At 65.5% G+C, this 16,175-nt stretch overlaps 1 protein-coding gene across 6 annotated transcripts; it reads left to right on the forward strand.

The window, feature by feature from the left end:
* The first annotated feature begins 73 nt into the window (after window positions 1–73).
* On the forward strand, window positions 74–15,989 carry GAA (alpha glucosidase). Of its 6 annotated transcripts, XM_045985070.1 has the most exons (21): window positions 74–226; window positions 3,081–3,667; window positions 4,657–4,802; window positions 6,592–6,757; window positions 6,834–6,930; window positions 7,363–7,482; window positions 7,605–7,723; window positions 7,809–7,940; window positions 8,440–8,550; window positions 9,139–9,252; window positions 9,332–9,416; window positions 9,800–9,917; window positions 10,203–10,336; window positions 11,843–11,994; window positions 12,164–12,312; window positions 13,261–13,402; window positions 13,701–13,850; window positions 14,251–14,415; window positions 14,632–14,784; window positions 15,316–15,400; window positions 15,602–15,989. In XM_045985070.1, the coding sequence occupies exons 2-20, from the start codon at window positions 3,122–3,124 to the stop codon at window positions 15,373–15,375; spliced, it is 2,859 nt and encodes a 952-aa protein (XP_045841026.1). In that variant the 5' UTR covers window positions 74–226; window positions 3,081–3,121; the 3' UTR covers window positions 15,376–15,400; window positions 15,602–15,989. The 6 variants fall into 6 exon arrangements, with proteins under 6 accessions (XP_045841026.1, XP_045841023.1, XP_045841027.1 ...); XM_045985067.1 differs by having other exon boundaries at window positions 15,316–15,989; XM_045985068.1 differs by lacking the exon at window positions 74–226 and adding an exon at window positions 295–507 and having other exon boundaries at window positions 15,316–15,989.
* The last annotated feature ends 186 nt before the right edge of the window (window positions 15,990–16,175 follow it).

Consider the following 16,175-nt stretch of genomic DNA (forward strand, 5'->3'; position numbering starts at 1 on the left):
GGGCGCCTGCGCGGGCAGCCTGGCGCGTGCCCGCCTGCGCCTGACGCCGGGTGGCCGTGGTGGGCCGGGGCGCGTGCGCGGACGCTAGCTGCGGGGGGAGGGGAGGATCGGGCGCGCGTGCGCGGAGACTAACGGGGTTGGGGGGGCGGTCGGAGAGCGAGGCGGGCTGGGCGCGCGTGCGCGGAGGCTGGAGGGGCGACCGCAGGCTGGACGCGCGTGCGCGGAGGTGAGCGGACAGCGGGCTGCGGGGGTTCCAGGCAACGGCCGCGCGGGGACCGTCGGCGGCGGCCGCGGCGACGAGGGGCCGGGCGGTGGGGGCGGCCGTGACTCCGTCAGGGGCGGGACGGGCCGGTGGGCGGGATTGCCTGGCTGTGCCCGCGGGTGCAGGAGCAGAGCGCGTCCTGCCCGGTCCGCGCGCGGCGGGGTTCCGCGGTGCCCTCCGCGCCCCCGGTGCTGGGCGACGGGCGGCCGCCTTGCCCCGCAGTGGGGAGGAAACTGAGGCACGGGGTAAGGACCCTGCGTCTCTGAGCGGGGCGCAGCTGGTCTACACCGCCACTCGGGTGGGGCGAGCCGCGGCTCCGGCTCCGAGCCACTTCCCTGAAGCCAGGTCACGGGGCCTCTGGGCCGGCGGCACCGCTTGACCTCCTGACCTTCTCCTTCCCCCATTTCGTCTAAATGCCCAAGCCCTCCGGTGGACAGTCTTCCCGCGTCCAGGGTCTCTTCCCCGCGCGGAGTGGAGACAGCGGCAGGGGCGGGTCCTGGCCCTGCTGTGCCCCTGGCCACCCCCCGGCCACCCCCGCGCCCCTGAAGTGGGGGGGGAGGGCCACCAGCAGTGGGCAGGAGCTCCCCAGGCGGCCTCGCGGTGATCACAGGGTTTCACAGGCGTCTGGACGGGGCAGGTGCAGCTGGGACACTGTAGTGTAAACACGTGCACACTTAGTCTTCGTCCCCAGCTCCTAAGACCCCGGGAACCTTGGCGCTGGTAGTCTTTTCTGCGCTCACAGAATGACGGGGCCTCTGGGCAGCCTGGGTGGGGGCCGGTCCCGAGCAGCAGGAGGCAGGAGTCTAGCGTGGGGGCTGTCGGCCCACTTCCCCTACCCCAACCTCTGGGAAGGACAGAGGGGCTGGTGAGTGACAGTCACCAGTGGCCAGTGATTTAAGATAATGAAACCAAAACTCGTTGGGGATCGGACAGCCTCCGAGCTGTGAACACATTTCAGCGCGGGAGGGTGGGCGGCCTGCCCAGTAAGGGCGTGGGGGCTCCGGACTCATCCGCCGGCCTCTGGCTGCCCCATCCTTTGCAATAAACAGGTAACAGTGTGCAGATCTCCTCCCTGAGTGTGCCGAGTTGTCCCAGCCCATCATCGAACTGGAGGCGGATGCAGGGAGGGGGGCGCACCCCTGAATTTATAGCCCGTTATTTGCTCAGAAGCGGGAGTGACAACGGGGGCTTGTGCCTAGGGTCTGAAGGGGGCAGTCCTGTGGGGCTGAGCCCTCACCTGTGGGGTCTGCGCCGACGCTGGGATTCATGTCAGGGTTGGAGTGGATCCCTGGGCGCCCAGCTGGCTTCGGGAGAATGGAACGGTGGGTTGGCGTGAGGGAAAACCCCACACGTTTGGGCCAGCAGCGCTGTGAACAAAAGCGGTTCACCCGTGCACCCAGTCCAGCAGTGGCCCACTGTGGCCAGAGTGTCCCAGGGGACCCGTTTGTGTGTGTGATGGGTTCAGACTCCCTTGGGCCCTCACTGACTTCTACTAGCATGTGACTTTTCCCCAGCCTTTGCATGTTTCCGGGGGCACGATGAGGAGAGCGGCCCCCAGGCCTCCTGCCACGCAGAGTTTGCCCATGTCTGCTCCGGGGCCAGGCTGCTTCCTGGCCCGCGACACCGGGGCAGGCCACCACCGAGAGACCTTGACCTCACTAGTGGCCAGCTTTGGCTCAGGTCCTCCTGCCAGACCCATGGCCTGGCGGAACCTTCCTTAGCCTACACGGCAGGCAGTCCAGGATGCTTAGACCCAAGCACTCCTCCCTGTGGCATCTGATGTGTCTGAGGTAGATCTTGCCTGGGGTCACAGCTCTCCCAGCCTTCCTGGCAACCTGCCCATTTTCTCTCGGAGAGAAAGGACTCCCCTAATTAAATCCTTGCACGTTGGTCTTCTTGGTGTCTTACTCCTCAGAGGAGCTGAGCCAACAATGTTCATCACCAAATATTTAGAACAGGGGCCCTTGGGTGGCTCAGATGATTAAGCGTCTGCCTTTGGCTCAGGTCATGATCGCCAGGTCCTGGGATCAAGCCCCACGTGGGGCTCCTTGCTCAGCGGGGAGTCTGCTTCTCCCTCTCCCTCTGCTCCTCCCCCTGCTTGTGCTCTGGCTGTCTGTCTTCCTCTCTGTCTCAAATGAATAAATGAGAAAAACATAGGACATACAGAGAAGCAAAAGGCACGTAATAGCGGACTTCGCTCCCGAGAGCCCAGAGAGAGGAGATGCCGCGCACCTGACTGCAGGGGCGGGGAGGGCCGTCCGTGAGCGTGGCCCTCGGCCGCAGTGCTGACGGCTTCTTACCAGGCTGTAGCCACTGCCCGGTCAGCAGAAGAGGGACGGAGGGAGAGTGGTGGGTGCCCTGAGGGCTCTTCCACTTCTAGCTCATTCGCCAGAACGGAGTGACTCCGCCCCAGTCTCTGCGGACGCCGGCCGTGTTTCTGCCGGGCGTGCTGTGACTCGTCTGTTTGATTTACGAGCTGACCGCATAGGTCTTTGCATGTCGTTAAATCATTTTACACACATTTTAACTGCCTTTCATTTGTAAGCAGTCCCAGTACAGGGCGTCCTGAAACTCCCTATTTGGGGCTTTCCTCGGCTTTCCCTTTTCCCTTCCCTTGCTGTCTTTCTAAACAGAGCCAACAGCTCGTCCCTCCCTGCCCGCCCCTGGTTCTCGGCACACCTCACCCTGGGCACTGCCGAGCCAGCCACAGGTCTGCGTCTAGAAGCTGCTGTGAGCGCCCCACGCCGAACCCCCACCCCCCCCACTCCCAGCCACTCCGTCCTGCCTTCCTTGCTGAGCCCGGCTCCTCTCTCCGCAGGCCTCCCGGACCCAGCCGGCTGCCTGCAGGGGCCAGCGACCATGGCCGCGCGGTGGCCTCCCAGCTCCCGCCCCCTGCTGGGGGTCTGCACCTTCGTGTCCCTGGCCACCGCTGTCTTCCTGGGGCACGTCCTGCTCCGTGATTTCTTGGTGGTTCCCCAAGAGCAGCGTGGCCTCTCCCGAGTCCCTGAGCAGCTGTATCACGCTCGCCAGCGGGGAGCCCGTGACCTGGGCCCCCAGCCCCCCACAGGGCACCACGGCAGTCCCCGAGCGGCACCCAGCCAGTGCGACGTGCCCCCCAACGGCCGCTTCGATTGTGCCCCTGACAAGCCCATCACCCAGGAGCAGTGTGAGGCCCGGGGCTGCTGCTACCGGCCTGCGAGGCAGTGGCCTCAGGTTCCCCGGATGGGGCAGCCGTGGTGCTTCTTCCCGCCCAGCTACCCGAGTTACAAGCTGGGGAACCTGACCAGCACGGAGACGGGCTACACGGCCACCCTGACCCGCAGCAGCCCAACCTTCTTCCCCAAGGACATCATGACCTTGCGGCTGGACCTGCTGCTGGAGACGGAGAGCCGGCTTCACTTCACGGTGGGCAGGGCCACACGGGGGCAGAGGAAGCACGGGTGGGCGGCCTGTCAAGGAGGCACCGACTGGGTGCTGGTGTGCAGACGTGTTGGGTGCCTTCCCCGGCAGTCCAGGAATGTGCGCACAGTGCCTACCCTCAGGGAGCCGTGGCTGCTAAGACAGTGATCAGAAGGTTCTAGAATGTGCTCTAGAGGGCAGGGCACAGTGGAGGGAGGTCAGGTCTCCCCCAGTAAGTGACCTTCCACCTGGGACCTTAAGTCCTATAGGACAGGAGTCAGCAAGGGGAGAGGTGGAGAAGGAAGAAGGCAGGACCAGGCAGTGGGCAGTGGGATCTGGGGATCGTCCACCCCCCTGAGGGCAGGACCTGCTGTCCGATTCACTCCCTGCTGCTTTCCAGCCCCTGGAACTGTCTGGCACGTAGCAGATGCCCAGCGGAAACCCAAGCGCTGATGAGGAGGCCAAGCCAAGAGCGTCTGAGGCACAGAATTCGTAATAACTTTAGCAAAGTGATTTCCAGCCGCCAGCATTTACCGGGTGATTAGTGGGCAGCAGACGGAGCTGGGCTGGCTGCTCTGATCTGACCCTCAGCCACCCTGTGACAGGCATGCTGGGTGGAACGCTGTTGCCAGGTTCAGCCAGTAAAAATGCAGGATGCCAGCAACTTAGAATTCCAGAAAACCAAGGAATGGGTTTATAGTTGTTAGTGTATGTCCCATGCGATATTTGAGACATACTGGAAGAAGTTGTGTGTTTGGAATTCAGATTGCCTGGGTGTTGTGTGTCTTCCCTGGAGACCCACGCGGGGTGTTCCCCGGGCTCGGGACGCAAGGACACAGAGGCTCAGTGGACCATGTCACCCACGCTCCCATGCTGCGTGCAGCCACACTGGGCCGTGCATGGAGTCCCCACTCCTCTGGAGGGTGAGGACGGGGTGATGGGGGAAGGCGTGCCAGTCCACAGAGAGCCTCACGGTGCCAACATCTGGCTTCTAGATCAAAGATCCTGCCAACAGGCGCTACGAGGTGCCCCTGGAGACCCCACGTGTCCACAGCCGGGCCTCGTCCACACTCTACAGCGTGGAGTTCCAGGAGGAGCCCTTTGGGGTGGTCGTGCGCCGGAAGCTGAACGGCCGTGTGCTGTGAGTGCTGGTCTCAGTGCCCCGACCCCAGCGGGAGGGTCAGGGCGCCATCCCCCGCTCTCTCTCGGGCCGCCTCCCTGCTCCCTCCACCTGGAGTCCTCCCTCCCTTCGCTCAGTTCCTCAGCCACCCCTCTGCAGAGGCCCTCCTGACGTCCCCTAGGGAGGGCCCGCTGGGGGTGGTGTCCTCCCAGGGACCCTTGGCTATGGCTGTCCTGCACAGAGCACCCTCCCCAGTGTCGAAGGTGCCAAGGCTGAGAAACCTCGGTCCGCAGGGCAACAGCACCCCCACTGCGGGCAGCGTCCCCCCACTGCAGGCAGCGTCCCCTTGCGCTTCCCGGACACGTGCATGTGATCTAGTGTCCCATGCCATGTGTCACTCAGGGGCATCGGGCACCCCAACAGCTGAGAAGTGGGTGCTGTTACTGTCCCTACCGTCCGGACAGGGAGACCGAGGCAGGCCCTGAGGGCAGCTGCGGAGCCAGGGCCCCGGCATCCGTGTTATTAGCCACTGTCTGGGTCCCGTCCCCCCAGGGCTTCTGTCCGTTGAGTCTTAGGTTTGTCCGCATCGTGGCTGCTGTCTGCCCGCCACGGAGCCTTTCCCGCTCCAGACACTTGCTCCTGGGTCTGCAGCTCCTAACGAGGTTCTGACCCACAGTGGACAGTGGCAGGATGGGTAAGGAGGACGAGGGCATTGGTTGGTCATGCCCTCGCCTTCAGGGGACACGTCACCTCCCCATCACACCCTGGGGGTTGGATGCACCGAAGTGTCCTGGAATCCAGTGTGGTGGCCGTGACTCCAGCATCTGCCGGGTCCCCTGCCAGAGTGCCCCATCTGTCCTGACGGTGGATTCTGCAAGCATATTTTCACCCGGGGCCCTTTGCCCACACAGTCCCATGTAAAGAAGTGCGCTGGGCGGCCGGGGCTCCTCTTTGTCACTGGACGCAGCTCCATGTTTGGGAACGAGCTTGGACTTGCCTTAGGAGAACTCACCTCCTGAAATGCGTTTTTCTTTTCTGCTCCTTCTGGGCTGAGCGTTACGGAGCTGCCCCCAGGGCTGACACAGTGGAAAGAGGCAGGGAGTGAGGCCAAGTACGATGTCATAACAGTGCTGAGAAAGTTCTAGAGAGGAGCTGTGCAGATGTGGAGGGCAGGGCTGGCTCTAGAGTGAGGGGCTCCAGAAGGCCTCTCTAGGAAGTTGACCTTTGAGCAGAGATCTGAGAGAAGTTTTCCGAAGCATCAAGTCAGATTTTGGTCTTGAAAACAGATAAGTCTTGCCCAGGAGCAGGCGCGATGGGATGCCATCCCATGAAATCAGCATTAATAGGTCTTTCGTGCCCCATCTGTGGTTCTTGCCTTGTCCGGACACTGTGCAGCCTCAGGGGGTCCTGGCCTCCCCTGGGTGGACAGCTCCGTGGGCTCTGGGGAAGGACGTGGCCAGGGTCTGGGAGTAGATTTGGTCCTTGCAGAAAGCTCTTGAGGCCACAGCTCCTAGGACTGGAAGGGTTCGGGTAGCCCTTGCCCAGCACCTGCTTGCAGCAAGGGCTTATGGGGCTGTCCCCTTCTGGATGCCCGCCTGGGGCAACGTGAGCATAGCCAGGTAGTGTGGGGGGAGCTCTTCATACCTGGGTCAGGTCCCCTGGGTCGCTGGGCCTCCCATGGCTGCTTCTGTCCCAGGGTCAGTGTATCACAGCGTGGCCAGGCCACTCCAGCCCTCCTCGGGGGCCACCAGGGGTCTCTCTGGTCGTCTGGCCACCTGGGATGCCGAGGCTGCTGGGCTCTTCCTGGCAGGCTGAACACCACGGTGGCGCCCCTGTTCTTCGCCGACCAGTTTCTGCAGCTGTCCACCTCCCTGCCTTCCCCGCACATCGTGGGCCTTGCCGAGCGTCTCGGCGCCCTGATGCTCAGTACCGACTGGACCAAGATCACCCTCTGGAACCGGGACATCGCCCCCGCGGTAAAGGGGGCGGCGAGGCGGGGACTGGAGGCCCCACGTGGGGGAGGGCGCTAACGAGCTGTGTCCACACGCCCAGCCCAACGTGAACCTGTACGGGTCCCACCCTTTCTACCTGGTGCTAGAGGATGGCGGGTCCGCTCACGGGGTCTTTCTGCTGAACAGCAATGCCATGGGTAAGCAGGTGGGCACCCGGTCCCCGTGTCCCACAGCCAGCGCTCCCTCTGGGCCCCCAGGCCAGCGGCTTCCCTGGGTGTGGCCGCACCCACCACCCCTTCATGGGGGGAGCTTGGGGCTGTCTGCACCTGTCCGGACCGGCTAGCAGTCGAGGACGGGGGCCGTGGCTTCTGCCAGCTTCGCCCTTAGGTTCCCCCAGGGTGCACTCTGGGACCCCTGCTCTGAGCAGAGGCCGGAAAGGGGAGCCTGGGGTCTATTCGGCTCCAGGCTCTCAAGGGAGTCAGGCTCAGGGGAACTGTCCCCAGGCCCCAAGCAGGCTGCTCCCAGCTTCCCTGGTGGGATGTGACCCCTCTTCCAGGTGCCGTGGAGGCGGGGGTGGGGGGAAGGCGGCGCGGGTATTTGTTCCTGAGCCCCAGGGCTGCCTCCCCCAGACGTGGTCCTGCAGCCGAGCCCGGCCCTCAGCTGGAGGTCGACAGGTGGGGTCCTGGACGTGTACATCTTCCTGGGCCCTGAGCCCAAGAGCGTGGTGCAGCAGTACCTGGAGATTGTGGGTAGGCCTGTTCCGCGGCCCCGCGCCCCCCACCCCTCCTGCCCCCCCAGTCCCCTCGGGTCCCTCCACCCCTCCCCCGCTGCCTGCCCGCTCACGGAGCCTCCGCCACGCCCCCGACTGCAGGCTACCCGCTCATGCCGCCCTACTGGGGCCTGGGCTACCACCTCTGCCGCTGGGGCTACTCGTCCACCGCCATCACCCGCCAGGTGGTGGAGAACATGACCAGGGCCCGCTTCCCCCTGGTGAGTGCTGGGAGGGTGTACTCGGGGGAGCTGGGCCAGGACACAGGCCCCAGGCCGGCTGCAGCGGCCCCTGTGCTGGCTGCAGGACACCCAGTGGAATGACCTGGACTACATGGACGCCAGGAGGGACTTCACCTTCAACACGGACGGCTTCGCGGACTTCCCGGCCATGGTGCAGGAGCTGCACCAGGGCGGCCGGCGGTACGTGATGATCGTGGTGAGTGGCCCTCCCGTCCCATGCCGCATGGGGGCTGCCTCTCCAGGAAAGGGGGCCGGGTGCAGGGCCAGGCTCCGAAGGGCCCCGCTCTCCTGGGGCCAGCTGCACGGCTGGAGATGGCGAGGGGGCGCTGAGGCCGAGGGGCTGCACGGCGGACACCCATGGTGGAGGGATCCGGTCTGCCTGGCGCTCGGGACCGTGCTAACACTGGCCGTTCCCTCAGTTCAGCCCCTCGGAGCGCAGCCAGCATCCGTGGCCGCTCAGGGCAGGGAGGGCGGATGTGGACCTTCTTCTATTCTGAAACTCGAGAACCTGTAAAGCAGAGCCCAGACGTGCACGCAAGGGGCCCCGCGGGCCGGTCTCTCCCCAGACGTGTGCATCAGCACGCATGGCCCCTCCTGCCTCTGTTCTTCCTAACGACGTATGGGGAGCATTTTCCCATTTCCCCAGTAACTGGTGCATGGCTTCGGGCATTTCCTTTTCCTCTGACCCCTCTCAGGACCCTGCCATCAGCAGCTCAGGTCCCCCTGGTAGCTACCGACCCTATGACGAGGGTCTGCGGAGGAAGGTTTTCATCACCAACGAGACGGGGCAGCCTCTGATTGGGAAGGTAGGGTGGGGGCCGGGGGCCCGGGGCCCGGGGCGAGAAAGCAGGAGGCCCAACCAGGGGGAGCAGGGCACTCTCTGTTTGGGAAGAGGATAGGATTCAAGAAATCCTGTTGTCCAACGAGACGGAGTGCAGGGCAGGTTGGGGGAGGGTCACAGCTGGGAGTGACGGGGGCTGCGGATTGATGCCACCTCGAATCCTTCCACTGGGGGCCCTTGACTTTGTGGGCAGCTGGGCCCAGCCCGGGCATGAGCTCTGCAGACCCTTGGCAAGGGTCTCTGTGTCCTCAGGCCCCCGGGGGCTTCCCAGCTCTTCCCACAGGGCGCCTGGCAGAGCCCCCAACTTCTGTTCCAGGGCGTGCCCATAACCAAGGGAAGGGGTTCCCCGTGGAGGGGAGGTGGGGAGGCCATCGGGGGTGCAGAGGTCCGCGACTCGGTCCCGGGGCCTTTGTCTGAAAGTGAGGTCTCAGCTGAGTCCCTCCACGGCCCCTACCGCCGCCGACCCTCACTTCCACAGCCCTCCCACCCCCAGGCAGACGAGCAAGGCTGTAGCTCTGGGGGGGCCTGGTCTCCCCTCTGGCCTTTCCTGCAGGTGTGGCCCGGATTCACCGCCTTCCCCGACTTCACCAGCCCCGAGGCTCTGGACTGGTGGCAGGACATGGTGTCTGAGTTCCACGCCCAGGTGCCCTTCGACGGCATGTGGATCGTGAGTGTCCCGAGGGCCGTGGGACTGGCCCTGCCATCTGCCCAGGGCAGGGTGCCCACCGCCAGGGCCTCTTTTGCAGGACATGAACGAGCCGTCCAACTTCGTGAAGGGCTCTGTGGACGGCTGCCCGGACAACGAGCTGGAGAACCCGCCCTACGTGCCAGGCGAGTTCTTCCCGCCCCCACGTGCCGCCGTCCTTTCCGAGGAGCCGATGGCACAGCCACCCGGGAAGGGGAGGGCAACCCGGGAGGACGGTCAGGCTGGAGAGACATCAGCCAGGCCGTGCAGACCGGGGCACCCGCTGCTGGCCGGGGCCCTCCGGAGGGAAGGTGTCTCGGGCTCAGGGACAGGAGCGGGGAGAGCCTGGAAATGGGTCAGGAGCAGGTGGGTGTGAAGTCTGCGGTCTGCAAAGGTCGGCCTCAGCCTCCACCTCTCCCTGGCCTTGGAAGAGGGGGGATACCCCCCCTTCCAAGGGGGCTCCTGGGACGTGGGGGCACCGGCGGGCCAGGGGCGGCCCCACCGACGGAGACAGCCTGCTTCTCTCCAGGGGTGGTCGGCGGGACCCTGCGGGCCGCCACCGTCTGTGCCTCCAGCCGCCAGTTCCTCTCCACGCACTACAACCTGCACAACCTGTACGGCCTCACGGAAGCCCTGGCGTCCCACAGGTGAGGGCCGTGCTCACGGCTGCCCCGCGCCCTGGAGGAGGGCCTGGTGGCGAGCACACAGAGACCCAGCGGGAGCCTGGAGGGACGCCTGTCCTCCCTGTGACACGCTCACCTTGCAGGGCGGCCCGGCGGCTTGGGCCGGACCCCCGCCCTCCTGGAGTTGGCCCTTTCAGCGGCTCGCTCCCCGCTCTGCCTCCCTCCTGCATCCCCACGTGAGGCGCGGGGTCACGCCGGGGCTCCCGGGCAGCCCTGCTCCGCACTGGCCTGTCTCCCTGCCCTGCACAGGGCCCTCGTGAAGGCTCGGGGGACGCGGCCCTTTGTGATCTCCCGCTCGACCTTCGCCGGCCACGGCCGATACGCCGGCCACTGGACGGGGGACGTGTGGAGCAGCTGGGAGCAGCTGTCCTACTCCGTGCCAGGTGAGAGCCGCTGTCCAGAGCGGTGGCCCCGAGGGGGGCGGGGCTCAGGACGGAGCGCTGGGCGCAGCTCAGCTCAGCGAGACGCTGCTGGCTCACGCGGGGCGAGAGGCCTGTGGACCCCTGTGCCCCTGTGCCCCGTGCAGGGGGCTCACCCGTGCGGGTCGGCTGCCCCGTGGCTCTGTGCCGCTCTGGCAGGCGGTGATGCAGTTTCCAAGCATCCCTGTCTCTGACTTGCGCCGGCCACTGCCGGCAAAGCAGTCAGCTTCTGTCCTCTCAAGATGTCCCTTCTGGCGACCGTGTCCTGAGCCCTCAGCCTGCAGGTGCCGCCCACCCACCCCCCCCCCCCCCTGCGGAGCAGTTTCACTTCAGTTCTCAACAGCTCTGATGCTGCAGACACTGCTGGGCAGAGAGAAGGGGCCGGGTGCCCTCCCCAGGTCAGCCCCTGGCACTGCTGGGCCTCCAGCAACCCCCGGCCTGGGGGCGCCCTGGTGGTGGCCGGCCCGTGGCGGTGCGGGGTGCGTCTGCAGACCTTCGGGCCATGGGGAAGCCCTGCGAGGCGAGCTCTTGGAGGAGGAGCCGTTCCTCCTTCCAGAAGCCGCCGTCCGGCTCTGCCCACAAATGCCACCGGCTCTGATGTCACCCTGGGGCAGGCACAGCCCGCTGGGGCCCAAGCCCCTGCAGGCCAGTCTCTGAAGTCTCTTGGAGCAGGTTCCTGGCCCTGTGCCCACCCCTGGTTCTCGGGCTGTAGCGCTCGTGGGCACTGGTCATTCCGTGGCAGAGGTCACGTTGGTCCCGGGACCTGTTGCAAGCCAGGCCCTAGGCTGGGTCGGGTCTGCCCGTCGGCTGCTGGTCCCCGAGGAGACCCTGAGGAGAGGGAGAGCCCAGAGCAGCCTGGTCTTGCCGAACAGTGGCGTGTGCGCCCCAGCTGATAGGACCCACAGCCACCTGACCCTTCAGCAGCTCGGGGGCTCGCTGACCTCCCGGCCGCACGCACCAGCTCACAGTGGCTGCTGACGGCCCAGAAGCGTGGGCTCCCCCAGCCCTGGAGGCTCGTGGTCCGACTCACGGCATCAGAGCGGAGAGCCCTTCCTCGTGTCCCCAGCTTCTGGGAGTGGCAGCCCTCGGTATCCTTCATGGGGGGCTGTCCCCCTGGTCGCTCCCTCCGTTCTCGCTCAGCCTTCTGGCCCGTGTGTGTCATCATGGTCTGAGCTTCCTCTCACGCAGTCACGAGGTGCACTGGGTCAGGACCTCCGGTGACCTCGACTGAATGGTCACCGCCGAGAGCCCCTTTCCACATAAGGTCACCTCACGAGCCAGAGGGTTAGGACTCGAGCATCCCTTTTGCGGGGGACACACTTCCACTCTCATGGGCCGCTCTGCCCACCCCGGATGGCAGCAGGTGGTCTGCGAGGGACCCCCTTCTGCTGACCACGAGTGTGCCTGAGCGCCGTACTGACCGGCGGGCCGGGGGCGGGGGGTAAGCCCCAGTCTGGCTCTGCCCCCCAGAAATCCTGCTGTTCAATCTGCTGGGGGTGCCGCTGGTGGGGGCTGACGTCTGTGGCTTCCTGGGAAACACCTCGGAGGAGCTGTGTGTGCGCTGGACCCAGCTGGGGGCCTTCTACCCATTCATGCGGAATCATAACGACCTCAACAGCCTGGTAGGGGCCGGGCGGGGCGGGCGGAGGTCCGCCCTGGGGGTCCCACCGCAGACATCGCAGCGCGGGCTGGCGTCCATGCCAGCAGGCCGGGTCTCCCGCGGGAGAGGCGGGGACCTCGGGGCCTGAGAGCCGGATGCCCCCTCCCCTCCCCTCCCCTCCCCCGCTGCAGCCTCAGGAGCCCTACAGGTTCAGCGAGACGGCGCAGGAAGCCATGCGAAAGGCCCTGGGCCTGCGCTACGCGCTCCTGCCCTACCTCTACTCGCTCTTCCACCGGGCCCACGTCCTGGGCGAGACCGTGGCCCGGCCCCTCTTCCTGGAGTGAGTGCCCCGGGGTCGGGGAGGGAGGGCCCACAGGCTGACCACCGGCCTAGTGGCCGGCAGGCCCCCCATCCTGCTGGACGGGGTGTTGTCCCCAAACCGAGGGAGGCAGGGAGGAAACCCAGGCCCTCCCCACTGGGGCCCTTCGCACCCCCACTTCCTACCCGTGGGATTGCAGCTCAGGGCTGGGACAGTGCAGGTTCCTGAAAACCCAGGGTGAGGGACACCCAAGTCCAGACCAGGCCACCGGACGGTAAAGCGAGTTGTAAAGCCATCCCGGGGTTGGCTTACAGGGAAAAGGACCTTGAAAAAACCCAACTGACGCCCCCAAGTAGGACTCAGATGCGTCAGAGGCGCCCACGGGAAAATACCGCGTCCAGCCCCTGGGTCAGAGCAGTCTCACGTGGTGCAGATCCGTTAGCTCTTTGCAGAAACCCGTCTTGCTCTCACCTGTGCAAATGCAAGTTCCAGGTGGGTTACGCCCTTAGGCATCGAAACCGAAGCTCTAGAAGTTCCACGGGACACAGAAGCGAACGTCCCCCACTGCTCTGACAGGAGGAGAGGGTTGAATTTAGGAAGAAAAGTTACACTTCTCCGAACAGAAACGGAGGCCATCATGACTTCCCTCATCGCGGAATCGCGAAGGCAAACGCACTGGGGTCATCGGTGTCCCAGAGTGACAGGGAAAACGCAGACGGGTGGTAGCACCAGGACGAGCCGGCAGCAGACCAGGGGCCAAGAAGTTTGTCACTCGGGGGCCACGGACGGCTCCCTGCCTCGAGTGTGTGGCCGGCGAGAGGGCCTGTCTGCCTCCTGCGCCAAGCTCCGGGGGCTGGGACCAGCCTCGCCCCATCCCGCCTGGAGCCCTCTGGCTCCTTGTGATTCCCTGAGGGCCTCTTGAAGACACTGAGGTCACCAGGCCCACGCGCCCGCCTCTCGTGTTTGAAGGTTCCCCGAGGACCCGCGCACGTGGACCGTGGACCGCCAGCTCCTGTGGGGGGCGGCTCTGCTCATCACGCCGGTGCTCGAGGCTGGGAAGGTCCAAGTGACGGGCTACTTCCCCCCTGGCACATGGTACGACCTGCAGATGGTGAGTCCCGGGGACCAAAGCTGTCCCTCCTCCCGGGCCTGGGGGGTGGGCCAGAGGGCAGAAGGGAGCATGTGTGTGGGGACCCGGCTGCATGAGGGCCTCCTCGTGTATTTCGCACCCAGGCTTTGCAGTGGCCCATTTTCCAGATGAGGAGACTGCGGCCCGAGCGGATAACTGCCCTGGTCTCCAGTTCTCCCACTCCAGAGTCCTGTGCCCGCCCCAAGCCTGCGTCAGGCTCCTAGTGACCGCACCGGGGCTTTGGCACTGTCCTGACTCATGACACGCCGTCTCCCTCCAGGTGCCAGGAGAGGCCTTCGGCAGCCCCCCGTGTCCTCCTCGGGCTCCCCTCGTGCCCGCCATCCACAGCAAGGGACAGTGGGTGACACTCCCAGCCCCACTGGACACCGTCAACGTGCATCTGCGGGCTGGGCACATTGTCCCCCTGCAGGTACCCGGGCCGCGCCCCGAGCCCGTCCGCCCAGCTCGGGGCTGCCAGGACCCCACGCTGCCCCCTCAGGAGAGGGTCCGTCCCTAAACCTCAGGCAGAGAGGACAGCGACTAAGGGTTGAAGACGAGCTGACGTGCTGTGCCCGGCGGGGGGGGCGGGGGTCCTGCCTCGTGTACCCTTCTTGGGGAGCAGCCTGCGAGCCTCCGTGGGCTGCTCGTGTCCTCCAGAGTGTCTGCGCTGGCCAGAGGGGTCAGGACAGGCGCCCCAGCCCCGTGGGCGTAGGCTGTCCTGTGGGTCCTGCCTCCTTGCAGCGTGGAGTCGTCCCAGCCCGGCGTCCTTCCTGTCCTGACTCCGGAGGCCTCTGCCAGGCTTGAGAAGGTGACACCACCCGCTTTTCCAGGGCCCAGGCCTCACCACCACGGAGTCCCGGAAGCAGCCCATGGCCCTGCTTGCTGCCCTGACCACGACCGGGGAGGCCCGAGGGGAGCTGTTCTGGGATGACGGGGAGAGTCTGGGGGTGCTGGAGCGCGGGGACTACACGGAGGTCATCTTCCTGGCTGGGAATGTGAGTCCCAGGACCTGCTGGAGCTGGTGGGCGTCATGGGGCCCCTCCGTCCCCGGGTCAGGGAGGGAGCAGGGCCTTGTGGGCCAGCTGCCCCAAGCCAGTCCTCACGCACCTGCCGGTGTCCTGAGGGCTTGCCCAGAGCCCCCCGCTGACCCCCGCTAGTGGGGCTTCCTGGGCCATCTGCTGACTCCTCGCTCTGTCTCTCCGTTCCTCCAGAACACCGTCGTGAGCGAGCTGGTGCATGTGACTGGCGAGGGGGCCGGCCTGTCGCTGAGAAGGGTGATTGTCCTGGGGGTGGCCGTGGCCCCCAGCCAGGTCCTCTCCAATGGTGTCCCTGTCTCCAACTTCAAGTACAGCCCCGACACCCAGGCAAGAGGGCGCACAGCTGGGGTCAGAGGGCTTGTCCCCCAGGATGGATGAGGGGGCAGGAGGTGCTAAGGACCCCTGGGACCTGGTGCCATCCGAGCCGGGCCTTACAAGGGTGAGGGAAGGAGGGGAAGGACAGGCCCCGTGTACCCTGGATCTTTGCTCCGCCCGTGTCTACACAGACGGTGACGCGTGGGCCATGTTTAAATGCCAGCCCGCTTCCAAAGCTGGGGCCGGCCCCGAGCACACCACTCACCCCAGCCCGGGGTCCCATGTTCCAGAGCTCAGGGCCTTCCCTCTGACGGCACCTGTTTGGTGCTCAGTTCTTACTTTTTTTAATTTTTAATTTTTAAAAGATTTTATTTATTTGAGAGAGAGGGAAAGAGCACAAGCAGGAGCAGAAGCAGAGAGAGAGGAGGAAGCAGGCTTCCCGCTGAGCAGGGAGCCTGATGTGGGGCTCCATCCCAGGGCCTTTGGATCATGATCTGAGCCCCCAGGCACCCCAGTCAGTTTTTATTTCTTATTTTTCCCCAGACCCTGGACATCCCCGTGTCCCTGCTGATGGGACGGCAGTTTGTCATCAGCTGGTCGTGACCTGGGCCGGTGCTGCGCCGATCCTGTACGGGAAGAGACAGGTTTCACCGCGGCCCCGGCACCTGTGACGTCCTGGTCAGGACGTGTGGGTGGGCCTCGGGGTCAGACACGTGTGCCCCACGTCTCACGGCGCTGCCCTCCCTCGAGAACCCAGATCTGCCTGTGTGTCTACCTCCTGGGACCAGGGGCTCTGGGCCAGCAACATGCCTCACGGTTCTCTGCACAGATCCCACGGGCCGTGGCCCCAGGGTTGCCTTGTGTGTGCGGTGCTGTTCTGGAAGCTCACCTCTCTGAAGCTTGTCACTGGAATGAGAATGACGTCGCCTGCCCCCAGCTCCCCGCCGGAGACAGCATAGGTGTGCGCCAGACGAGGATGTCGTGCCTGCACCCCGAGGTCACGCCGCGGGCGGCTGTGCTGCTCTGGCCGGGGGAAAGGACAGGGCTGGGCGGCCACCACAGCCTGCTTTCTGGGCGACGCCCCCCGGCAGCAAGGGGCGCCGTCCCCCCGCCCCCCGTCCGATGAGAAGGGGCCAGGGGAACTCCGGAGGGCTCACGGGACCCAGGGAAACCCTTGATCTTAAGTGCAATTATTATTAATAAAGGGGTCATTGCAATCAAGCTTCTGCTGGTCCTTCTGGGTTCGGGGCTGAGAAGATGTGTCTTGGGGCCAGGACGTGGAGGCAGCCCCTCCGGCCTCAGCCGGCCCCTGGGTGCTCAGGAGCGGGGGGGAGCTGCACGCGAGCCACAGCCCAGGCTCTCAAAGCAGCAGAGCCCTGTGCCACCTTCCCGGCACCTCTCAG

The sequence above is a fragment of the Meles meles genome, chromosome 18 (genome assembly GCF_922984935.1).
Source record: "Meles meles chromosome 18, mMelMel3.1 paternal haplotype, whole genome shotgun sequence".
In the NCBI taxonomy this organism is placed as follows: Eukaryota; Metazoa; Chordata; class Mammalia; order Carnivora; family Mustelidae; genus Meles; species Meles meles.